This window comes from Stenella coeruleoalba (genome assembly GCF_951394435.1).
Source record: "Stenella coeruleoalba genome assembly, chromosome: 2".
Classification (NCBI taxonomy): Eukaryota; Metazoa; Chordata; class Mammalia; order Artiodactyla; family Delphinidae; genus Stenella; species Stenella coeruleoalba.
The window spans coordinates 110,710,999-110,737,265 of record NC_137147.1 but is presented as its reverse complement, the minus strand read 5'-3'; the positions used below and the strand labels follow the sequence as shown (position 1 = coordinate 110,737,265).

General features: G+C 51.3%; 1 protein-coding gene across 1 annotated transcript; it reads right to left on the bottom strand.

Annotated features, from left to right (window-relative positions):
- On the bottom strand, positions 1–26,267 carry RHCG (Rh family C glycoprotein). The gene is made up of 11 exons (XM_079913138.1): positions 25,902–26,267; positions 15,926–16,112; positions 12,535–12,685; positions 8,429–8,576; positions 7,477–7,643; positions 5,884–6,021; positions 5,549–5,685; positions 5,111–5,235; positions 4,840–4,913; positions 1,253–1,345; positions 1–435 (listed from the first exon to the last, which is right to left on the bottom strand). The coding sequence occupies exons 1-10, from the start codon at positions 26,086–26,088 to the stop codon at positions 1,277–1,279; spliced, it is 1,383 nt and encodes a 460-aa protein (XP_079769264.1). The 5' UTR covers positions 26,089–26,267; the 3' UTR covers positions 1–435; positions 1,253–1,276.

The following is a 26,267-nucleotide window of genomic DNA, read 5'->3' as shown; positions in this document are numbered from 1 at the left end:
AAGAACGTTTTATTCATGGAGGCTACCATCTGCATGGCACAGAGAGGCCTGGAGGTTTCAGGGGGCATGGGAGATACTGGCTGAGGGGCAGGAAGGGAGTGGAAGAGCCCAGCAGTCGGTGGTTGGCAGCTACGTTGTCTCGTAGGAGGGCTCAGGTCCACCTCCAGCCCCCAGCCCCACTCCTGCATGCTTTTCTCAGGATGTGGCCGCCAAGACTCCTGGTGGCAGGCTTCCTGCAGCCAGAACCTGGCTTGGATGCCCACTTTGTCTATAGCTCCTCCTCCATTCTCAGGCAGGTCCCCTGGGATGAAAGCGGAGGGAGAGATGGAGGCACCCTGGACCGGGCCAGCAGGTGGAGTGCCGCTCGCCTTGCTCTTTTGTTCCCAGCTTGATCAGCACTGGCTCCTTGGGGAATGCTGGAACAGTCTGTGGAGCCTGCAGGGAGAGAGCCAACAGCAGCGGGCCACTGTCATGTTCTGCAGTAGCCCCTCGGGCACCTTTTCCTTTTCTGAACGAGATGGGCAGCATTAGAAGCAACCGGTGACAGCCTCTCTTTTCTCTTTCCTTAAACCCCAGCATCCTCTCCTGCCACATCACTCAGCCTGTGTCCCAGACACAGCTCTTTCCAAACTCTGGTCTTTGAAGAGGTCAGATAACTACGATAAGAGCAATGATAGCGACCTGGAGAGACCCCAGTTCCTCCACTTGCGCTGTGTGGCTTTGAAGATCCTGAACATCTCTGAGCCTTAATTTCCTCATCTATTAAAAAGAGGGAAGTAACTGCACCTGTCTGTAGAGATCTCTGAAGGGTCAGATGCAAAAGACATGAGAAAGGGCTTGGTGCATTCCACAGAGGGAGCAAGGAAATGTTAGTTGATGGAAAAAAAGGAAGGAGAGAGAGATAAGGAAGGAAGGAAGGGTCTCGCCTGAGTTGATCTACTGAACAGAGCCAGACCTGTCATCTCCACTTTTATAAATGAGGAAAGTGAGGCTCAGTCTCTGGGGTGAAGAGTTCCTCAAAGTCACTCTTCCAGTCCCGGGTGCTTTCCACAAATTACCGTGTCTGTCCAGTAGGCACATAGTCTGACTCTGAGTGCCTCTCCCACCAACCCCAGCATGCCGCTGTGGGTGGGTGGGTAGGGGGGTGTGGGAGCTCACATCCTCATTTCTTGATGCTTTCTTTTTGCCCCTTTGCTGGTGGCATCTGATTCCCAGAGTTGGGCCCCCACTGACAAGCCAAGCCCATGCTCACCTGCTTCTCACTTGCCCTGGGAGTTTAAGGTTCTGAGGGCTTGAGGGTGGGGTCCTCAGAATGGAAGACAATACTCTTCTGGTCCTTGGGCATCTGCAGAGAGAGGAGGCAGCTCCGAGGGCCCTGCTCCAGGCCGGGCAGGTGTACCTGGTGGAACTAGAACAGCCTGGGCAAGTCAGGAGCAGCAAATGGTGTGTGGCGGGCGCCACCTTGTGATCACCGTGCAGTTTGCATGCCGCAAAGCAGGGCAGTCTTTCACACAGGTATCTGGCTTCTAGTTCACTTAGCCACTGTCCAGGGTGCTAGGGCACTGCAAGGCCAAGGCACAGTCCTTGACCCACTAGAGCAATGGGAAGGCATTCAAGTGAAGTGCACAGTGACAGTAAGAGTTGTAAATGCACGCAAGAGACTGATAACCCAGCCTGGGGGGATTCCATTGTGCTGAACACACTTTTTGAAAGAGGCGTAGCAGTGTGCCAGGTGAGAGGCAGCACGGCAAGCTCCCTGAAGCGCGGGCAGGTCCAAAAGTGAGGTAGGGGGAGATGCAGGGGAAGCCAGAAGTGGATTGGTAGGTGCAGTAGGGGTGGGGCAGATCAGCCCAACCTTGGCCTCAAGGCTCAGATTTGATCCTAAAGACTCCCTCATCTGTTGTCCTGGGGAATATCTGTCTCACTTCTGTCCTCTGGGAAGCCACCTTATCTCCCAGGTAGACTATCCAGAGGCCAGGGGCCATGGGAATGGCTTGATGGTGGCTTACTTCCATCAACATGGAATTATATTACTTGAAACTGAGCACTGCTGAAGAGTATACAGCACGGAGAAGGTGTGAACTTAGAATAAATTATGAAGATCAAAACAGAACCAAGAGGGAATTCCCTGGTGGTCCAGTGGTTAGGACTTGGAGCTTCCACTGCTGCGGCCGCCCCAGTTCAATCCCTGGTTGGGAAACTAGGATCCCACAAGCTGTGCAGTGGCAAAAAAAAAAAAAGAAAAGAAAAAAAATAAAATAAGAGAGAACTTCTACATATGGGAATTGATAATGTTTTTTAGTTTATTTCATCAGCATTAAATCTGTGTGGTTTCTAATTGTGGTGTCTGAAATAGTTTAAGTTCTGACTTCAAATATAGAGTGAAAATAATTACACTGCTAAAAAAATAAAGTTTATTCAGAATGTAATAACACAAAACACTTCTTATGATAGAGAGATAAAGAACAAGAGCAGGATACCAAATCGAGTATAATATCATCTCAGCTATGTATGAAAAATCAATGCCGATTTTAAAAAAAGGGCTGGAAGGAAATATATCGAGACTATTAATAGTGCTTGAATGAGGGTGATGGGATTTCTTTCTATTTTTCTCTATTTCCAGATTTTCTTTAATGAGCTTCTATTCATGTTATAATTTAAAAAATAATTTAAAGAGAGTGAATTGAAAAGGCTTATTAGTTATGTACATAAAATTGGATTACCCTGAAAACTTCTGGTATGATTTTAAAAATACAGAGCCAACTAATCATAAGAGATGCAAATCAAAACCACAATGAGCTATCACCTCACACCTGTCAGAATGGCTATCATCAGAAAGTCTACAAATAACAAACGCTGGTGAGGATGTGAGAAAAGGGAACCCTGGACACCGTTGGTGGGAATGAAAATTGGTGCAGCCACTATGGAGAACAGTATGGAAGTTCCTCAAAAAACTAAAAATAGAACTGCTATATGATCCAGCAATTCCACTGCTGGATATATATCTGAAGAAAATGGAAACACTAATTTGAAAAGATATATGCACCCCAATGTGCATAGCAGCATTATTTACAATAGCCAAGATATGGAAGCAACCTAAGTGTTCAACAACAGATAAGCAGATAAAGAAGAAGACGTGGTATATAGAGAGAATGGAATATTACTCAGCCATAAAAAAGAATGAAATTCTGCCATTTGTAACAACATAGATGGACCTGGAGGGTGTTATGCTTAGTGAAATAAATCAGAGAAAGACAAATACTGTACATTATCACTTATATGTGGAATCTAAAACATAAAATGAATGAATGAATATAACAGAACAGAAACAGACTCACAGATACAGAGAACAAACTAGTGGTTACCAGTGGGGAGAGGGAAGGGAGGAGGGGCCAGATGGGGTAGGGGATTAAGAGGTACAAACCACCATGTATAAAATAAGCTACAAGGATATAGTATACAGCACAGGGAAATATAGCTATTATTTTATAATAACTTTAAATAGAGTATAATCTATTAGAATATTGAATCACTATGCTGTACATCTGAAACTAATATAATACTGTAATTCAACCATACTTCAGTAATAAAATAATACAAAGCCAAATGAAGGACCATGATGGGCAGACCCTTGTCTCAGGGGCCACAGACACAGGCTAGGTCCTTGCCCTTGTCAGGAGGGGGAAATGCAGGAGGCAAGAAGGGCCCTCTATGTCATCCTCCATCACCTAATGCAGGTAAATACCTCTAATAATGATTCGTGGGGAGGAAGGCCATCCTGATGTCACAGAAAGCCCAGACTGTGGCATGTTTTTTGTTTTTTGTTTTTTGATGTACGCGGGCTTCTCACTGTTGTGGCCTCTCCCGTTGCAGAGCACAGGCTCCAGACGCTCAGGCTCAGTGGCCATGGCTCACGGGCCTAGCCGCTTCACGGCACGTGGGATCTTCCCGGACCAGGGCACAAACCCGTGTCCCCTGCATCGGCAGGCAGACTCTCAACCACTGCGCCACCAGGGAAGCCCTGTGGCATGTTTTTAAAGAAACTGAGTTCTGTGACATTCTACTACTTTTAGCTTCTAGAACAATGTTTCTCAAGTTGGATTTTTGTACTGACACTTCTCTGGATGCTGGGAGAAGTGTTAGTATAAGACCACCTGGGAGCTTGTTCCCATGCAGAGTCCCAGGCCCTACTGAAATGGAATTTCTGGGCTAGCCTCTGGGAAACTGAGTTTTTCCAGGTGGTTCTTATGGATACAGAGGCTAAGCACTGCACTGTGATTCTGAACCCAGGCTGTATATTAGATTCACCTGGGAGGTTTTAAGTACTGAAAAATTCTAATGCCCAGGCCCTTCACAAGATGAATTAACTCCAAGTCTCTGGAGGCTGAGACCTGAGCTTGGAAACTTTTAAAGCTCTCCAGGTGATTCCAATGTGCATGTAAGGACCCAAACCCACTGGTCTTGGGCAGTGGTTCACAGATGAGTTTTTCATCAGAGTCAGGTGGAGGGCTTGTAAACAGCGCTGGGCCCCACCTCTCGAGCTGTGAAATCAGGAGCTTTGGGTGGGACTTGAGAATTTATATTTCTCACGAGCTCCCAGGTGGTGCTTCTGCTCTGGGGAGCACAGGGGACTAGGCTTTGGGAATTACTCTAGAATGCTCTAGAATGAAGCCTTCAACCCCCAGGAGACACAGCCTCCTGGATAAAGGAGCAGGATGACACAGGCTCTGTCCCCCAACCCTCAGCTTCCTGCTTCCCAGGCCCCAGCCCAGCTGATGTGGTCCAGGGAGAGGGGAAGGCAGCCACCCTTGTGTGGGGGGACAAGTCAGTAAAACTCACCTCCCAGTAGATTGCATCCTCAAAGCAGTTCTCATCAGCGGCTTGTCCCCAGAATGGCAATTTCAAAATGACCCCTAAAGGAAGTTGGAGGTCAGGGATAACTTCTTCTCTACCTACCCAGCCCTTTCCCTTGACGGAAAAATCCCCTCAGTCTCACCGCTATAAGTGCAGAGACAAAGGGTTTCTGGGAGCCTCAGCTGACCTCTGGCACACACTCTTAGGTCCCCCAACCACAGGCCCCACCTTCTCTGGCCCAGGCAGTCCCACTCACCTACGATGATGCCGCCCACCAGGGCCATGGCCAGCGACACAAAGAGACCAGCAGCCTGGAACTTGCCCTGTGTGCTTGCGTTCCAGCTCAGTGTGGAACTTCCAAAGCCAAAGGCAAAGGCAAGCCTGGGGTGGAAACAGGGGGCAGGTCAGGGCCCCATGGAGAGGCCAAGTCACCGCCTGCTGCCACCCCACACACGAGTGGACACCAAGGGCCTCAGCCTTCCTGTCTACAAAATGGGGGCACTGGAAAGACCAGATGATCTCTAAGGTCCTTATGGAAGGACAGAGGTTGAGGAGAGAAGGCCCATGAAATAGTGGTCCAGACTGGGCAAGAAAGGGGATAGAGACACAGTCTTGGACCCGAAAGGAACAGTAGGAAGGAGGAATGGAGAAGGAAGGAGGGAGCTCAACCTCCCTCTGCCTCCTCCATTCTTACCCTTCCTGCCCATACAGCTCAGTGTTGGCAGAGGCTGCCGTCACAGCACCCACAATGCCACCTATGATGCCGGGCATGCCATGCAGGTTGTGAATGCCACACGTGTCCTGGATCCGCAGCCGGGACTCCAGGAATGGCTGGAAAGGGGAGATAGGTGCTGCTCAGGCAGGGGGCTGTGGCACGATGTGGGGAGGCCAGGATTCTGGAGGCTCCAAATACAGAGAGATCCCGGATTCTCCAGTCCCCCACCCCCTCCCTAGGGACCGCCCCCCACTGTCAGGAACACAGAGACCCCAGCATTCTCCAGCCCCCAGCCCCTGGCCTGGGGCCCTCACCGTCAGGTACACAAAACCCAGGGTGGAGATGATGCCGCAGATGAAGCCGATGATGAGGGAGCCGTAAGGCATGAGCATCATCTCGGCGGCAGTGCCCACGGCCACCCCTCCTGCGAGCGTGGCGTTCTGGATGTGCACCTGAGCAGGGCAGGCAGAGCGGGCAGGAACTCAGTCCTCTCCCAGAGTAGCGTCCTGGAGGAGCTGACCCATAGCCCAAGTTGACCTCCTATGCGTGGGTGCCACCTGGGAGCCAGGGATGGCTCAGAGTGCATCTCAGCAAGCCAGGAGACTGCAGAGGGCTCCAGCCTGGGCCCAGGCTTCGGACAGCCACCCCTGTGTTCTCTGCACATGTGCCACCCACACCAGCGCTCTGGGCTTTTTCCGTGTGCACAAATCAGTGTTCTTGTGTCCATGCCAATGAGTTCCATCAGCACATCTGCATGTTCCCTTTGTATCTGGCTGCCACACATCCCTGTGTGCCCAGGTTTGCATGTCTGATGTTCTCTACGTGCCCGTATGCCAACGTCAGGCACCTCTGGGGCCTATTTATTCACACGCACCCATGTCAGACTCTGTGAGCCTACACCAGCACCAGCTGACTCTCTGAGCGCCTACCTGCGCCATGGACTGTGTCGCTGGCTTGTGGGGATGTTGTTTCCTCTCCACAACAAGCCCAGGAGGTAAGTACAGTTATCTTTTGACGTTTACAGATGAGGAAATTGAGGCACAGGGAGGTTAATGGACTTGCTGAAGACCACACAGCTAGCAAGGGGCAGAAAGGTGTCTTGATCCAGGTCTTCGTGGAGCCACAGCCCCTGACCTTGACCCTATTCCATGTCCCTCCCTGCATGTGCCCACGTCAGCGTGTCTGATTCTCTTCCCCCTGCTTCCTGAGCCCCCACCTCTCTGTGCAGTGATCGGCCAGTGCATCCAGGGGCTCGAGGCTGTGTCCCGGAATAACGGGTACTCCTGGCAGTGTCTCGACACACATGTGCCCATGTCTAGAAGCTAGTGTCAGAATGGCAAATAGAGAGGCGGTTGTCTTTTTACAGAAAAATCTACCAACACCCATGGGGTTTGGCCCCTCCCGCTAATGACAGAAACACATGTCCCAGTGGCGTGATATGAAGGACACTGGGCAACACCACATTCCCACAAACCTCCCAAATGCATCGAAGGGATTCCCCGCTTTGGTGTGTGGGATAGGGCAGGTGAAAGCAGTGCTAGGAAGGCTGAGGGCCAGTGTCTGGAGGATCAGAAGTTGGCAGAGGGGAGGTGCTCAGTCCAGAAGAGCTGTCAGCACCCAGGCTGTGGGGAGGAGAACGAGAGGAGCCAGTTCATCCAGAGCAGCCGGCATAATAGAACCTCCAAGAATGTGGTTCTGGACTCTGCCTAAAACCAGCTATGTCATCTGGACAAGTCATTTCTCCCGGAGCCTCCGTTTCTTCATCTGCAAGATGGGTGCGATAACCCTTATGCTGCCTGCTTCACAGCGCTGTCGGCGGGGCATGGTGATCAGTGCCCACTGGGCACAGGCAGTCGTGGCCACAGCTCCCCCCAAGGCTCCCCACTGCTCCCCCGCCCCACGCTCACCATATCCAACTTGCCCTTCTTATGCAGGACGCTGGACAGCGCCACCGCAGTGAGCACACAGGCTGCCAAGGAGCAGTAGGTGTTGATGACAGCTCGGTGCTGGGCGTCTCCGTGATTGGAAACAGCTGAGTTGAAGCTGGGCCAGTACATCCACAGGAAGAGGGTGCCTGGCCAGACCAGACAGGGCCGGTGGGCCCGGGAGAAGAGGTGTTAGATGGGCCCAACGGAGCTCAGGCAGACATCCTGTCCTTTAGCTACAGAGATGTCAGATGACTCACACGCCCCAGCTATTTCCCACCCCTGCAGCTTTATTCATGCTGGGATCTTCTTAGAAGGCCCTCCCTGCCTTACTTACTACCTAACTCCCACTGAGCCTTCCACTCTGCTCCAGGAAGTCTACCTTGACCCCATAACTGGGCAAAATGCCTCCCACCGGCTTCCACAGCACCTTGAGGGAGAATCCTTTTCTCCACTGTAGGGAGATTATCTGGTGGCATGGCCATCTGTCTACTACACTGTGAGGCGCTCCTTGGAGGCAGGGCTGGGTTTTAAGAGACCAGAGAGGGTGGCTGATACGTATTCTCTGGAATGAATGGACACTGGAAATAGGAATGTACACCTTGCCTAGCCTAGGGATGGAGTGAACAGTTCCTGGTTACCACTGTGTCTGCCCTGGGACATCCTAGGGAACACACATGATGACTGACCAACTTCTTCCAGCCCCATGGGGGAAAGGGACAAGTATCTGGGATCCTGGAAGTATCTATAGACGACCTCTCTCTGCACTTCCTCCAAAGGGAGCTGGCAGCCACCTCACAGAGCGCATGGGGATCAGCTGTGAACATGGCAGCCTGAACTGCTCATGGTGACCTTCACCCGTCACAGTGGTCCTCACCCGACATGGCAGCCCTCAGTCATCAAGGCGGCCCTCAATCATTATGGAAGCTCTCACCGATCATGGCAAAGAGGTCCGAGTGGTACACAGAACTTGGCCTGTCCTTGCTCTGATACAGGTTGGGTCGGTAGAGGATCCAGGTCACTGTGAGCCCAAAGTAGGCGCCGAATGTGTGGATGGTCATGGAGCCCCCTGCATCCTTCACCTGGGGTACAAGGGGCCTGTGAGACTCTGACACGTCCTCTCTCTCCCTCCTCAGAGCACTCTCCCACCTCCCCCTACCCACAGACAGAAGGTCAGCTGTCTTTTGACTCCACAGGCTACAGGAGGGAGCCTAGGGCCCCTTATAGACCAATCAACTGGGAAGGGGAGAAAGTGGGGATCCCCTGTACAGCTATACTTCAATAAAAAAATTAAGAGGGCGATCCATGAACCCAGCCTGTAAGCCTGTCAGCAAAATGCCAGGGCATCCTCACCCAACAGATGAGGTTTATGGCCAGATGGGGAACCCAGGCCTGGAAAGGACTTGCTCAGTCACACAGCTGGAAGAGGTAAAGCCAAGCTAGGACCCAGGGCAGCGCCCTATCTAGTCTGTCATCCACTAGTTTCCAGCTTATCTTAATTCCTGGGACCTCGCCGCTGCCCTCTGGGGTCTCCCCTCTCCACATTTCCTCCTACACACCACTCCTGGCCCAACACCACCCCATCCGGACTGCCATTACCCGTCTCCCCTGCATCCTACCATGCTCCTTGCCCTCCAACCTCCCAGCCAACCTCCCACCGTCCGCCCCATCCCCTCTCCTCTCCCCTGTCCCCCAGAGTCAGAGCAGGCAGATTTGGTGCCCTCCCCATCTGTCCATTCCTGGGCCTCCTACCCTACCCGACTCAGCCCACTGCACCTCTGGACCTTAAGTCTCAAGTTCCTCCTTTACAAAGTGGGGCAGGTCCTAGTGACTTAGCAGAGCTGTCTTGAGGATGAAACTAGACAACTTGTGTAAAGCACTTGGCAAGCATGTGGCACTCCACAGGGGTGGATGATTGACTGATTTAGTCTTCCTCCCTGCCCCCAACCTCCCCTCTCTTCATCTTCCTCTTCTTCCCCACTCAGGAAATCTCCATCAGAATCACAGACTCGCTTCTTCGCTTTAGATGGGAAATCCAACCTTGTGTCCAAGGTCACAGAGCTAGCTGTTGAATAGTTGACAGAGCTGAGTTTCCTGACTCCCAGCCTGGGGGTTGCTTCTACTAGCTATGTGACCTTTGGGGAGCCCCTTACCCTCTCTGAGTGTCAGTCTTCTCATCTGTAACATGGGCGTAATAATTGTGTCTATCTCAGAGATGAGAATTAAATGAGATAACCCACGTGAAGCATTCAGAGCAGGGCCCAGGCAAGGCAAGTGCTCCTTAACTGTCAGCAGTCATTATTGTGTTTAAACTTGGCTCAAAGAGAGGCCAGAAGACTGTCATGGATTGAAAGAATTTCTGCAGCAGATCAGGGAGGGGTTTTGAGGGCGAAAGGAGCCTTCTCTGCCTCTAAATTCACACCCAGGATACTACTTCTCAGCCAATTTCAGATCTCATCTGTTGACCCCACTGTGTACCCCCTCATCTAGCCTCACTTCTTTCTCTCTACCCACCCCAACCAGTCTCCAAGGTCTATTTGTTCACCTTCCTTATAACTCTTGTATCATCCACTTTCTTCTCCTTGTACTAACCCAGTCCCATTATCTCTCACCAGGGTGACTAAAACAGCCTCCTAACTGGACCCTTTGCCTCCAACTGTTCTCTTCACCACAGCCAAAGTGACATTTCCATTACATGTGTCTGACCATGTCACTCTCCTGCCTGAAACCTTCCATAATTCCCGACTGCCCTCATGATAAAGTGGAGACTCTTTGGGACTTCCCTGGTGGTCCAGTGGTTAAGACTCTGCACTTCCAATGCAGGGGACTCGGGTTCGATCTCTGGTCGGGGAACTAAGATCTCACATGCCGCATGGTGCAGGCAAAAACAAACAAACAAAAAAATAAAGTTGAGACTCTTTAACACAGCCTCTGAAAGTCTGAAGATCCATGTTCATCTCCCTACCCCGTTTCCTCTGCCTCAAATGCCCTTGCTCATTCCTTTGCCTGGTTATCTCCTACTTGACTTCTAGCTTTGATATCTCTTCCTCCAGGAAGCCTCCCTGACCTGCCAGGTGCTGGTTCAGGCCTTCCTCCCCTCCCTCCAGGCCACCTACCCCTGGAGCTTAATCCTTGTCTCACTGCATGGTCACTGTCTATTTGCTTCCTGGCCCCCTCACTAGACTGTGAGCTCCTTCGGATCAAAACGTGAGTCCTGCTCACCTCTGTATCCTAGTGCCTGGAGCATTGCCTGACATGCAGTTAGACTCCAAAATTCATTCCCTCGACAAATATTTCTTGAGAACTTATTAGGCATTGGGCCAGGTGCCAGGAATAGAGACTGTCCAGATAAGATAAGGTTTCCCATCCTTATCATATAAGGATACATGCTATGAAGAAGATAAATTAAGGCAATGAGAGAGAGAGTGACTGGGAAGAGGTAAGGTAGAAGGCAACACTGGGTAGGAGAATCTGGGGGGGCCTCTCTGAATAGGTGAGATTCCAGTTTAGACCACAAAAAAGGACTGGGGTAGGGGGATGAGCATTCCAGGTAAAGGGAACAGCAAGTACAAAGGCCCTGAGGTGGAACCAAGCTTGGTGTGTTTGAAGAGCAGACAGCAGGGTATGGCCAGAGCACAGAAAGATCGGGAGACAGTAGATGATAAGCTTGGAGAAAAGGCTGGGACCAGAACATGTAGGGCCTTATAACAAGTTTGGATTTTATTTGAAGTGAAATTTTAAAAACCAGTGTTTTAATCCGGGGAATGGTCTTATATGCATTATTAACAGGTCACCATGGCTGCTGGTGGAGATTAGCCTGAGGTGGTGGGTGGGGCAAGGATGAAGCCAGCGAGGGACTTACTTCCCTGGCCATCCAGTAGTTAAAACTCTGCGCCTCCACTGCAGGGGGCGTGGGTTCAATCCCTGGTAGGGGAACTAAGGTCCCACATGCCTGGCGCGGCCAAAAAAAAAAAAAAAAAAAGGATGAAGACAGGGAGATGAGTCAGGAGGAAGGGATATGGTGGCTTGGACTAGTCTGGTGGCTGAAAAAAAATGACAAAATGAATGATTGAATGTAGGGTGGCCTGAAAACAAAAACCCTGGCAGTGGGACTTCCCTGGTGGTCCAGTGGTTAAGACTCTGTGCTTTCACTGCAGGGGGCATGGGTTCGATCCCTGGTTGGGGAACTAAAATCCTATGTGCACAGCATGGCCGAAAAAAAAAGAAAAGAAAAAGAATGGAAATCATGTGCTCACAATAGTGGAACAAAAAAGATTAGGGTCCTGGATCCCAGATGATACTGAGGAACCACTATACAAGCCCTGATCTCCCTGCTTCTGAGAAATAAGCTTTTGTATTAAAAAACAAAAAAACCCCCAAAATCCTGGGGGTTTTCAGGCAGAGTCCAAATATAGAGGAGCTGGGGGCTAAGAAATGGATGGGGTCCCTGAATAATCCCTACACCTGCAAATATACCAAAGAGGTGTCTGAGCAAGAGTCAGCAGCCTAAGGTGCCCCTTACCTGGGCCAGTGAATTGGCCAACTCCAGGGGGCATCATTCCTGCCATAGAGGTGCATGTGAATGGCACCTCTGGAGTTGTGCAACCTGTGAAGCTATACATATCCACCTTGGCCACTCCCCTGGGAACTTTTCTTACTGATGTGCCCCTTCAATATACTGTGCCTTTTTCTTGGCAGAGCAATCTGGGAATATGTGTGTGGAAGAGGATGTGCAGGAACATCCCATTCTTTCCATCTGATATACAGGAAAGAGAAAGAAGAGAGAAAATTAACATGTGAGGAACCACTTCTCTGCCTAGCTGGTGGACTGATGTACCAGGTAGACTATCATTCCTGCCCAATAAATGTCATTACTCCCGCTTTACAGATGAGGAAACTGAGATTCAGAAGGTTAAGTGACTTGCCAAGCTTGAATTGAATTCAGCTGGCATGTCTCCCCAGCTCTCTCTTTCTCTGTCCCCCTCCTGCCCCCACCCAAGTGTCCCTTCCACTCCCATCCCTGTTCTGACCCCTGCTCACCTCTAGCAGGCTGAGGAGAATGAACTCATTCACTGAGAAGAGGGTCACTTGGAAGAGAGTCATGATGAGGAGCTGGACAGGGCTGACTTTGCCCAGAACTGCCCCAAAGGCGACACAGACAGAGCCCACGCAGAAGTCCGCATTGATGAGGCTGTGGGGAGACAGGTCAGGGGAGGGGCTGAGGCCACAGCAAGAAGTGGCACTCCAAGCCCTGCGGTTGAACCTAGACTTTGGTCACTTGTGGGTTTGGGCTTGCGGTCTAAACTTTCTGAGCCTCAGTTTCATCATCTGTGGTAATGGGCACATAGCATCTTAGAGCTACTCTAAGAATTGAAAGAGGGCTTCCCTGGTGGCGCAGTGGTTGAGAGTCCACCTGCCGATGCAGGGGACACGGGTTCGTGCCCCAGTCCGGGAAGATCCCACATGCCATGGAGCGGCTGGGCCCGTGAGCCATGGCCGCTGAGCCTGCGCATCTGGAGCCTGTGCTCCGCAACGGGAGAGGCCACAACAGTGAGAGGCCCACGTACAGCAAAAAAAAAAAAAGAATTGAAAGAAATAGCACGTGAAGTATCCAGCACAGCAGTGGTACATACTAGATGCCACACCCTTCCTTTGCGGCCCCATCTCAGGCCCCCACCCCTCCTTGCAGGCAGCTTGCGTTTAAGGCATCCAAGTGGTCTGGCTGCTGTTGTTGAATGTGGCCCATATTTGGGGCCTTGCCCTGCCCTCCATCTTCTACCTGCCCTTCCAGAACCTCTTCTCACCTGCCTCCTCTTCAGGAAGCCTTCCCCAATTCCTCTAACCAGATGTGGTCTCTGCCTCCGAATCCTTATCTCTCACTGTGCACACACCTCTCCTGCTGGCTACCAGGGCCTTGCTTGGGTTTGAGTTATCGTGACCTCCTCCTCACCTTACTTGGGAGAGAGGATATGTGTCCAGGGAAGAGAGAGGGGCCTTCCTGCAGGCAGTAGGGAGCTGGAGGCTGGGTGGAGGGAGGGGGCAGAAAGGCCAACAGAGAGAATGGAGGCAGAGGGGCACATAGGCGCTCCTTAAGTGTGGACCCTGAAAGCCCAGCCAGCCAGCAGAGGCGGACATCATGTGGTCAGAGGAGACCCTGTTTCCATCCGTGTGTCCGCTTTGCCTAACCCAGGCCTCTGTGGGCCCTGCCAGCAGCAACGCTGTCCTGGATTCCAAGGCAGACTCTCAGCGTGGCTCTCTGAGTCATGAGCGTTGTTAATTGGGGTTCATGTAAGAGCGTTGTTAATTGGGGTTCGTGTAAGCACAGCAGGGGCTACTACTTCCTTAAGGCAGTCACATCCAGGGGAGTGCCCCTCCCCCACGTTCAGGGGTGTGTGTGTGTGTGTGTGTGTGTGTGTGTGTGTGTGTGTGTGTGTGTGTGAATCAGGAGGTGAGAAGTAAGAAGCCAGCTGATTGTAGGGTCAGTGCGTGGAGTGGGGGCAGGGCACTGTTCCCTCAGGGTCCCTCCCCAGACAAAGGATGTTCACTGGAATGTATGCTTCACTATGAGCCTTGTTCACTGCTGAGTCCCCAGGGCCTGGCTGCATGAACAATGACAGCTGCTAAGTGCCAGGCACCTAAATGCCTGCTCAGTACTGCTCAGGCCCTCCTGTACCACACCCGAACCAATGATGGGAAATGGAGGCTTAGAGAGGCCGAGTTATTTGCCCCAATTCCCATAACTGCAGCCAGAAGACCATCTGACAGAGGTGACCACTAGGAAGGAGTGAGAGGGAGAGTACCAAAGCCCACACCTGGGCCATCAGCTCCCAGGAGATGGAGATCTGGATTTCACCTCTCAGGCAGAGCCTGCAGAGGGGAACTACCCTGGAGTGACAGGTACGATCTGGAGGACTCGGCAGCAGGGACAGGACAGAAGCCAGGAGAAGGGTCCACAGGTCAGGTCTGGGGGCGACATGCTCATCTCAGCCCTGGGCACCAGAGATCAGCTCTGGCTCAGTTGGTGAAAATCATTTCCCTGAAAACCAATTTGCCAAAACTCAAGTTGTCAAATGACTAACTTGTTAAATAACTGGTTCAAAAAACTTAACTCACAAAAGTTTACAATAATTCCCTTTGAACATTTTAAAAAGCATTTAGCCATAGCTATTTTGCTGTGGTGGCCAATTAAATATATTACAGATATTTTTTATGCTTTGGGTCTATGGCTTTGGGAATGAGAATTTCTTGTGTATCTTAAACAGTAGAGTGATATGCATGTCACAGATTTTATATACAAAAAGACTGACTTCTTGGTTCCGAAACATTTCCTATCTAGTCAACTATTTTTCCTGTTTCTCTTAATTCATGGAGTCACTAACTGGCTTAAGTGAATTAATATTTTGCAAATATTTGGCATATGTTTAAAATTTCAGGCACCTGGCTTATGATACCTGGTTGGTGCCCTATATGTGACAGCAGGGATTTGCACTTTAAATGTGGTTTATAACAATTTGCCTCTAAACCCTTTCTGTGGACTTGGTTTTCTGATTTTCTCCCATGCAACACAAATTGCTATAGGTTTCACAAGTTGCCATGGCCTAGAGAGTTTGATAAATGAGACATTCAGTGAAGTGACTGCTTGGCAACTTGGTTTTTGGCAAGTTGGCAAATTTATTGTATAACCTGGTGGTGGTGTTGGGGGGAGGGATACACTGAGGCTCCTAGGAGGTCTCCTCAGACAGAGGGAGGAGCTGAGTTACCTGATGTGAGGGGGTGGTGGTATTCACCAGACCAAGAGATTATCACAGAGAAAAGTGATGTGGATAGAGGTGAGAAGAGATGGGGATAAGGTGCCCCCTGGAGGCTGAGGCAGGGAGGGGCTTCAGTCTTCGGTCTCCACACCTGCCTCAGCTCTTTCCTATGCCTGTTCCGTGGGTGGGGATACGGGCAAGTCAGGGAGAGGGCAAGGCAGGGAGAAGCACCCCATTCCGTCCACAATGAACCTTAGGAGGCTGGTTCAGGCAGCCCCACACTCCTTCCCCTCCTCTGCCACCCGCAACACCGCCCCCTCCATGGGTTCCAGGGGCTGAGGTTTCTCAGGGCAATTTTGATGTTTGATGTGTCAAAGGGGAGGGTCTGGCTCTGACCCCTGGAGAGAAGAAGCCTGGCCTTGTGTCCCTGCAGCCTGCGTCTTAGGAGGAGGGAAAGCCTCCAACAGCACTTGGACACCATTAGAACTCCCACCTTGGGGACTCGTTGATCAGGAAGTGAGTGAGCGAGTGTGTGTGGTGTATGTCGCAGGGCCCCGGGTACCCTGGATGGACGATGAGGACCCAGCTCACAGCCCCAAGCGCCGGGCTCCGCCCCTGGACCCTCCCCTCACCCGGGGCCCCGCCCACTGTGCCCGCCCCGCCGCCGGCGCCGCGCTTACTTCTCCACGCCCAAGAGAATGTAGCGTCCGTCAAAGGAGTGGAACCATCCCTGCATGAGCAGCGCCCACTGGATGCCGAAGGCCGCCAGCAGGAAGTTGAAGCCCACGGCGCTGTAGCCGTAGCGCTGCAGGAAGGTCATGAGGAAGCCGAAGCCCACGAAGATCATCACGTGCACGTCCTGGAAGCCTGCGGGGAAAGCGCAGCCGAGGGTCTTGGCGGCCTGGCGAAGACCCGCCGTAGCCCTGGGTCTGGGCCAGCTCCGCCCGACATAGAGCCTGTGTCTTCCCTGCCGCTGGCCGGGGCGGGCCGCCCCGCCATGCCCGCATCTGGATCCTGAGGCTAGGCGCAGTAATGAATGGCTCTACTGCAAGTAGAGGAGCCATTACTACCCCATCAAGTCATAAGATACAAACTACTATGTATAAAACAGATAAACAAGGTCCTACTGTATAGCAAAGGGAACTATTCAATACTTCTATTCAATATATTGAATAGAAACTATTGAAACTATTCAATATATTCAATAGCCTGTAATAAACCGTAAAGGAAAGAATATGAAAAAGAATGGACTTCCCTGGTGGTGCAGTGGTTAAGAATCCACCTGCCAATGCAGGGGACATGGGTTCAGTCCCTGATCCAGGAAGATCCCACATGCTTGTGGCAACTAAGCCTGTGAGCCACAAGTATTGAGCCTGCACGCCACAACTATTGAGCCCACGTGGTGCAACTATTGAAGCCCACGTGCCTAGAGCCCGTGCTCTGCACCACCACAATGAGAAGCCCAAGCACCGCAATGAAGAGTAGCCCCTACTCTACACAACTAGAGAAAGCCTGAGCGCAGCAACGAAGACCCAATGCAGCCATAAATAAATAAATAAACTTATTTTTAAAAAATTTATTAAAAAAAAGAAAAAATATATTTATATATATGTATAACTGAATCACTTTGCTGTACACCAGAAACTAACCTAACATTGTAAATCGACTATACTTCAATTAAAAAAAAAAAGACCTTCTGGAGTGGACTGGTCTAGGGGAACAGAGGTGGGCCCCCCGACTTTAGACCACTTAGACCACTGGGTTTTAAGGCCAAGAAATGCCTGAGGTCCCCCTCGGGAGATGACAGCTCCCCCTCACCACTCTCACCAAGGGTGGGTGTGGGCAGCTAAGCATTTCAAACTGGGGCCAGGCTGTGGATTACACCCAGGGTCTAGGGCCTTGCCCCCTCAACTCCATTCTTCTACTATGGAGAAGTTAGTCTTATCTAGCCTAGGAGTCCCTTGACTGGCCATGCTCATCAGTTGATCACTCCCAGAAACATCGCCACATCCCACCCCCACTCCCAGCAAGCACACCTTCCAGCATCACTGAGATCTGCATTAGATGTCTCTGGAAAGTCACTTAACATACCTGATTCTCAGCACCTTCTGCAATGCTTACTGACAGATGTTGCAGAGATTAAATGCAGATGTGTATGTAAGCACATAGCACAGTGTCTATCCCATAATAGATGCTCCAAATGGGCATGTCATTATTTATTGCTACTTGATTATCATTTATTGTTACTTAGGTATAGTCTAATTCTCAGTTCTGACCCAACCCTTCTACCAATTCACAGTGTGGCCTCGACAAGCTACTTCCAGGACTTCCTTGGCGGTCCAGTGGTTAAGACTTTGCGCTTCCACTGCAGGGGGCATGGGTTCGATCCCTGGTCAGGGAACTAAGATCCCGCATGGTGCAGCAAAAAAGAAAGGAAGGAAGGAAGGAATAAAGGAAGGGAGAAAGAAAGAAAGGAAGGGAGAAAGAAAGAAAAGACAAGCCACTTCCCCTCTCAGAGCCTCAGTTTTCTCAATGATAAAACTAAAGGGATGGATTAGAATGATCTCAAGTGTCCTCCTAGGGCTAACATTGCATGGTTCTAGATTCCCAGAAAATAACAGAAGGCAAAGAGCTTTGAGAAGCAAAGACAGCTACAAAAGTATAAGCCACTAAAAGGAACTACCACAGGTGTCACAGGACACAGGGGCCAGATGGAAGCGCTCTCATTGGCCAATTCTGGGACAATTTGAGCACCAAAATAATTAGGTTACCATAACAAATTAAAACCATAAAAAAATAGGAACTCAGAATAGGTAAATAAATAAATGAGATAGCAGGGAGGGCTCTTGCTTACAGCAGAATGCTGCCAGCCTGACAGTTAAATGTGGAATGAGCGCTGAAGTTGGAAAATCATAATTTTCACAGCAAAGATTCCATCAGTGGATGCTGAAATCCAGGGACAAATTTTTATGAAGAGCAGGACATTTGCCTTGTCTTAAAAGGGTCTCCCTATAGACTGCTTATGAGTTGCAAGGGAGGGGAAAAAGCACCCAGTAAATTATACGGCAGAGAAATTGGGCAACATCTTGACTGGGTGATCAAAATGAACATCACCAGTGAGGGACAGATGGACAATGTGCTCCTTTAGGGAGATACTCTGAAAAGGACATATCCCCTCTGTGGTGCTCTGGCTGAGAATGCATAATCCCACTCTAACCGTGAGGAAACATCAGACAAAAAATGAGCAACATGTTATTAGAAAGGGGTGAGGCTGTATTCTTGAAAAAAATCAATATCGTAAAAGATAAAGAAAGGCTGCCCATTTTGAGCATCTATTATGGGACAGACCCTGTGCTAGGTGCTTTACATGCACAGGAATGGTCCAGATTAAAGCGGCTAAAGAGGGAGAGGGAAGGGTAAGCTGGGACGAAGTGAGAGAGTAGCATTGCCATATATACACTACCAAATGCAAAATAGATAGCTAGTGGGAAGCAGCTGCATAGCACAGGGAGACCAGCTCGGTGTTTTGAGACCACCTAGAGGGGTGGGATAGGGAGGGTGGGAGGGAGGCACAAGAGGGAGGGGATACGGGGATATATGTATACGTATAGCTGATTCACTTTGTTATTCAGCAAAAACTAACACAACATTGTAAAGCAATTATACTCCAATAAAGATGTTAAAAAAAAGAAAAAGAGGCTAAAGAGACAGGTCAAATAAATTCAACACCTAACACTAGACTGGATCCTGGACTTGGCTGGGGTGGGGGGTGGGTGCAGGTGCAGGGGAGTGCTACAAAGGTTGTTACTGCGCCAACTGACAAAATTATATAGGGACAGTATATTAAAGTACTGTGCAATGTAAATTTATGAAATTGATCACTGTGGTTATAGAAGAGAATACCTCTATTCTTAGGAAACATTGTGGAGTAATTAAGGCTACAAGACCATGATGTGTACAACTGACTCTCAAGTAGTTCAGGGAAAAAGTAAGTGTGTGTATGTGCTTGTGTTTATGTGGGAAAAGAGAGAGAGAGAGAGAGAGAGAAGAGCAGATAGCTTAATCGGAGTTAAAGAGTATACAGTGTTCTTTGTACTATTTTTGTCTTAGCAACTTTTTGTAAATTTGGAATGATTTCCAAATTAAAACATTTTTTGAATAAAAGTGAACTGCAGAGCCCACCAGACCTGGCCTACCCGCCTGCCTCCTCATTCTTCCTTTCCTCAGTCCTCCCCTCCCTCCTGTGCCCCGGCGTCACTGGCCTCCCTTGTGCTCGGTCCCACTCCGGGTCTTTGCCCGTGGTGGTCCCTCCACCTGGGATGCTGTTCCCACAGAATGGCCAAGCAACTTCTCTTCCTGCAGATCTTGGCAAAATGTCACCTCATCACAGAGGCCTTCCTGACCCCTGAGTTTAAACTTGGTTCTTTCCCTCACAGCACCCTCTTGTTTCTATTCTAGTTCTTATTACAATTTGTAGTTAGGTTTGTTTGTCTAGCCCTCCAGACTATAAAGCTCAAAGCAGGCAAGGCCAAGCCTGTTTTGTTCACTCTGGTATTCTCCATTGTCTATGAGAGTGCCCAGGTAGATGTCCCATAAAAATCCAGGAATGAATGAATGAATGAATGAATGGTTACTGTCATGATCTCAGCAGCACCCAGATATGCCAGCCTAGGGCTCAGGTGGGATTTCACCATCAGGGGAGGCTGCAGGCCTTCTACCGTCCAAAGTCTCCTACCCACTGGGCGGATAGGCCCTGGTGCCCACAGCAGCCTGGCGATGCTTACGCTTGCCAGCCCCCATCTGCCCTCATCTGTCTCCCCTGCAGGCTTCCCTGAGGCCCAGGCCACAGCCATAGACCCCTTGGCTAGCAGCTACCTGGACGAGGCTGAGAGAGGAGGCCCTGGCACATTGCTGGGTAAGGGTTGAGGGCATAGCAGATGATGCAAGAGAGCTGTGGGTGTCGCCCCAGTATGGTGCTCTGAGCTTTGCGCTTCTTGCGCAGACCTACACAAACAAACAGCAGCTCAGCTTAGGTTCACAATGTGTGTAGCTGATTTCATGTATTATCGTGTTTCATGGTTTATCACGTTTCTAACTGTTGTGGAGGAAGCTGAGCTAATGTATGTGAAGCACCATACACGGTGTTATGGTTATTCTTGGGAAGAACTGATGGGTGACAGACTGGAAAGAGAGGGAGAAGACACATTCAGACCACAATTACAAAAGCAGGGAGGGGACGTGGCAGGAGGGCAGAGCTGTGGGTAAACACAAGGAAGGAGGAGGAGGTTGCCGGGGTGGGAGGGAGGTGCTGGGACTAACGCTGGTTGTGGGAGTCTGAGATGACCCCAGGGGTGGTGGTGAGTGTCGGGCAGGGTAATGTGGGAGGAATGGATCCTGGCCTTGGGGCTTGGAGCTGGGGTCTGAGATCAGGCAGACCTGCAGACAGAGCTGGCAGCTGGAATGTGGGAATGGTGAGTGGGAGCCAGAAGCCGAGGATCTGCTAGCTTGCCTTGAAGCTAACAGACCAGACAGGGAAGCTGCTGGCAAGGAGGTGGGGGGAACCCCTGGAAAAAGGTAGCATCACAGAAGGTGGGGGCCATTCAAGGAGCGGGGTGTCAGCTGTTTGGTGGCAGAGGAAGCATGCGGGCAGGGGCAGGGCTGAAGAGTACTGGAGGCGGCCTTCCTGGGGGGTGATATGCAGTTTCAGGGCTGCCTTCGTTCTCCCTGTGGAGCAGAAGAGAGGCCTCAGCTTCCCAGGGCTTCTCCCTAACTGTCCCCACCTGGCCAGTTCTCTGTCCTTCTCTGTGACTCCCTGGCTGTCCTGACCTCTGTCTCTGACCCTCTCTGCAGGTGTCTCTTTCTCCTCCCCCCACCTCAGGCACACAGATGCCAGCTTCTCTCTCCTTGGGCACCTTCCCTATCCATTCTCTTGCTCATCTCTCTTTATCTCCCAAAGTCCTCATTAGAAGTACCACTTTATTAACTTATATTTCATAAAGTTTGATGCTACTGAAAATGCTTTTAATAATAATGGTCTGGGGACTTCCCGGGAGGTCCAGTGGTTAAGACTTTGCCTTCCAATGCAGGGGGTGTGGGTTCGATCCCTGGTTGGGGAGCTAAGATTCCACATGCCTTGTGGCCAAAAAAATCAAAACATAAAACGGAAGCAATATTGTAACAAATTCAATAAAGACTTTAAAAATGGTCCACATCAAAAAAAAAAAAATAGTGTGAAGGTCCGGAGTGCATGAACTTCAGAAGGGACATACCTCTCTGATCTGCAGTTTCTTTTTCTGTAAAGTGGGGGATAGTAACAGAGCTCAGAGGTGTGTGGTGCACATTTAATTGGTCATCCAACCAAAGCCCTGGGCATAGGCCTGGCCCTTTAGCCGTTGTGCAATCATATTAGCTACTGTAATACTTCTCTTTTTCTCTTTCAAGACTGACTAGGTGCTTTGCATTGCGTTGGCGACTTGCTGGAGGACAGTGTAAGTTGTTAAGACACCTCCCCTCTTCCCCCTCCTTCCCCAGCCTGGAGTGACTCAAGCAGCCCAGCCCAGAACCTGCTCTCCACTGGGAGGTCCCTGATAGGGCGAGTCTGGCACCTGGCGTCCAGCTCTGAGAGCTGCCACAAGGGGGCATCAGTACACAGCTGTTCTGCACCCGCTTCCTTGCTCACTCTTCCCTATGGGTCCCTAATGAAGCTGGCCTGAAGCTGGCCAAGTCTCAAAAATCTCTGAAGCCTGAGGACAAATCTTCCCATGCTGACGGGCTATGGCAGCTCTCCCTCCTCTGCTGCCTCAGCACAGCAGGAGTGGTGCCCTGCAGCAGCCTGGGTACCAGCCCTTCCCATGCTCTATAGGCCAGCCCAGCCTAACCTGTTGCCTTTGAAACCTACCGGCCAGACTCTCAATTCCCCAAGGCTCTGTGCCCACCTCCCCCATGCCTCAGAGCCGACCACAGAACCACCCCATCACTGCAAAACCTCCTGGGGAGGTGGCTGGGGAGTAGCAATGCGGCAGAGACTGGGGGAAGCTGGTTGGCTGTGCAGTGGGAGGGCTTGGCCTCGCCCCTGCCTGTGCCACTGACCAGCTGGGCAAGTCTCTAACCTCCATCACCGGCACCATAAAATAGAAACAAATACACTCCCTGCCTGACAGAGCATGCAAAAAGCACTTGTAAGTGGGGAGAGCACAAAGGAATTTAAATGCTATAATAGTTCAAACTAATATTGGAAGAGACATTCCTCGGCCACATCTCTAAAGGGATGCTGAGCCTGCACTTAAACACCTTCAGCAGCAGAGCACTCACTCCCTTCTGAGTAAGCTCGATATCAGCATTTACTGTCCTCTGTTTTCATGCCATGAGACGTGCCCTCCCCACCACCCGTCATCTTCAATCTTCCAGGAGAGCCTGTGCGTTAAAGAACATTCCCACTTCACAGATGAGCATACTGAGGCTCAGCATGGTTAAGGAGGTGGCTTACTCCATTTAGTGATGGACCCAGATCTGTTTAATTCCAAAGTCAACCACCAGGTTACACTGCCCTCTGCTTGTGGGAACATTGGTCTTTATTAAATGGAGTTGAATCTGAGGTTCAGGTTCCCAGGAGCACAGGCCAAGCCTTGTTGCCTCGGTTTCATGAAACAGTCCTTCAGGTTTGAAACTGTGGCATCCTCTACCTTGGGTGATCTCCCTTCTCCCTTAGTTTTCCCAGGAGGCTTCAAGAGCCGAGGCTCTGATGGCTCCTCCTCAGGCCAACCTCCCCCAGACACTGCCTGGAGACCCCCAGGCCCCAGAGCACCAGCCCAGGAGGAAGTTCATGTTCAGCAGCCGGTGCCTGCAACACGGCCTTTGAGGCCACTGCCAGGGCAGGTCCCCAGCTGGTTCTGTGCCTGCCGCCAAGGGGCCCATGCTTGGGGAGTTGTCCTCAGGCACTCCCGGGCCCCAGCCTGAGCCAGCTGGAGCGGTACTCCTCTGGAAACCGAGATGCCCAGTGTACTCCACTAATCCCTTGGGCGGGAATGAGGCCCACGCAGGTGTTGACAGCCTGGAACCAAGAATCCTGAAAGTACCACAAGGGCTGCCCTCACTTCCCGCCCCTGGGAATTGCCTTCAGGCCCAGGAATCCAGGCACAGGGCCCCACCTGGGCTCCAACTCCTAACCATGGCCACTGGGAGCAAGAGGGGCAGGAAGAGAGGGGAAAGGTGAGACTAGGGGGAGGAGGGCAGTGTAGCAGGGTGGGCTCAGGTCCCCGGAGCTCCTACTCTGGCTCACTAGTTTCCTAGCTGAGTGACTTTTGCAAGATACTTCCCCTCTCTGGCCTTAGTCTCCTCACCTGTAAAATGAGAGTCATAACATTGCCTTCCTCATGCGGTGGCGGTGATGACTTATGGAGAGATTGTATGTTGGTTTGAGTTGCTGCCACTACTTCCTGCCCTTGCCAAGGAATCCTGAGGCCGAGATTCTTTCCCTACACTCCTCTCCTCTCTGTCACTTCCTGCTCAGATGACAAAGAGCGCCCCGGCCGTGGCAGGAGAAACTCAAGGCCCTCATTGATGGCTGGGACTACCTCATCCCGCTTAGCGACCTCCCTCCCAGTCTTTTCACAGACTTAAGCCGCTCAGCCCACATCCCCGCATGCTCTTTCCATGGACCCCTTAACTGCCCTGCTTTCCCCTCCTCATCATCCTACTGCTCTCCAGGAAGCTGTCACAGATCTCTTCTGCACAGAGCACTTGACCCCCTTGCTGAGGCCTGTGGTGTCGGGGTGTACCTCTCTGACCAGAGTGGCCATAAGCCCTGGTTTGCTGAGACAGTCATGGTTTATGCCTGTGTCCTGGCAAATTACTACTAGCACAAATTTCCTACCTCTTCACTCTCCAAAGTGTCATTTGGTTGATAAATTATACGGCCACCCTATAGATAAGTGATCACTGAGTGAATAAAAGTAGAGCATGTATGCAAGGAAGTGGGTGGGTGTGGAGAGAGTGGGGATAGGAGCTGGGGAGATGTGAGGATTGTACCCCCTACTGCCGTGGTTCTGTAGCTCCTATTAGAGGATCTTGAGACCTTCCACTGCACAGACACGTGCGGGACCTATAAACGCCCATGGGAAGCCTTGGCCCTGACGCTTTACCAAGGGGCTGGCTCTGTGGCCAACAGAGAAGCAAGAGCTGGAGGGAAGGAGTGAAACAGGCAAAGGAGGGTCTCAAGCTTGCCGGCCTCACCATTTGCTGGGTCAGTCCCCTGCCAAGAAGCATAAAAGTGGGCAATGTGAAAGGTGGATTTGGAGTCTAAGCTCCAAGGCTACAGCTGTCAAGATCTCTTAAAACATGGCCCTGAGTGGAGCCCAGTAGAGGCTGTGGTGTCACCAACGCTGGGCACCCTCTTCTCTCACCTCCCTTCTTTTAGGCACCATATTTCTGTTAACGAAGCCTGTGATTTTGCTGGCTTTTTGGGAGGCACTTAATGTGGCTGGCTCCCACGGGACCTACAGTCTCCTCCACCTCTACTTCTTTTCATGCAGGCTGCCATCCTGAATGTGTGTACTTATTTAACTGGATCTGAGTACAATGGGTAGAATCCCATTACTGAGGGTGTATAAGCCATGGAGGGAAGACCAGTTTGTGTAGGTGACTGTTCCAAAACCAATAGTCCATGACTATGTGAGCACCAACAGTTAGAAAGATTGTCTTTGGCTGCTGGCAGATGGTGTGGAAAACTAGAAAGCACAAGGGCATGAAAAGAGTCCTGGGCTGGGAGTCTGGAGGTTGGGCCGACCCGAGTGACCTTGGGCCAGTTCTTCTAACTCCTGAATCCTAGGGCCTCTGTGTTTAGTGCTCTTCTAGCAATTGCTCCATTATGAAGTGAGGACTCCATGCCCAGCACCAGGCCAGAACTTTATGTGCAAGGTCTCAACCCACTCCTGGGAGGTAGGATCTATTATTATCGTCACTGGACAGATGAGGAAATTGAGTTTCTGCATTGTTGACATTTGCCTAAGGCCACCCACCTGGTTAATGGCAGAGCCATGATAGAGGTGAGGTCTGGTGATTCCAGGGCCATGCTCTTAACCACAGCACCACAGATGCGAGAGAATTCAGGGGTGCTCTTTCTCCCTCTCCAAGCCAAAAGGTGGTAGGTGCCGTGGTCCCCCACACCTCTCCCAGCAGCAGGGCTGGTAGGCCAATGAGCCACCCCTGCAGCCCTCGACATTGGAACTACCCCCTTAACATGGAGAGCATGGGCACAGCTGGACAAGGGAACCAGAGTCACCCACTGGTTGGTGACCAAGATGAGACTCAGGTCTTTGGAAGATATCAGGAAGGGCTCTCTGACAGGGAGGCTGGAGGTCTCTGACGGCACCTGGAAGGAGTGAGCTCTCCCCGGTGAGTTTTCAGGGGGTGAAAGGAATTTGTGTACATCGGGCCACTTCCCAAGCTTGATCTCCAGACACTGGGAAGTCCCCCTGGTGGGGAGCCTAAGAGGGGCGGGGCAGGGGGGCCTGTGGGCAGCATTTCCTCCTCCGCTCCCGCCTGCCTGCCCGATGTTCCTGAGCAGCAGGCTGCGGAGGTGAGGCCGGGCGGGGCCCTCAGCCCGGTGGGGACAGCTCGGATATGCCGCAGCTGGGCCTGCAAGGTGGTGGGACTTACTCGGGTACCGATAGTAGAATTCGTTGTCCAAGTCGCTGGAAATGTTCCTGGACATCCTCTCCTCGATCCAATGGGCGTCGGCATCCAGGTCATAGCGCACGAACACGCCAAAGAGGACCACCAGGGCCACCTGCAGGAGCAGGCAGATGACCGGCAGCCGCCAGCGGAGATTGGTGTTCCAGGCCATGCTGCAGGGGGCGCCTGGCCGGGACGGGCAGCAGGCAGTTCGGACGCTCGGAGGCGAGAGAGGCTTTTAAGACTTGGGCAGGGGCGGGGCGGCCGAGTCCGGTTGCGGAACAGCTGATCCGGGGGCCGCCCGCGCGCTCGCCCAACCGGGGAGGGGACCCGCGGCCCGCGGCTCGCCCT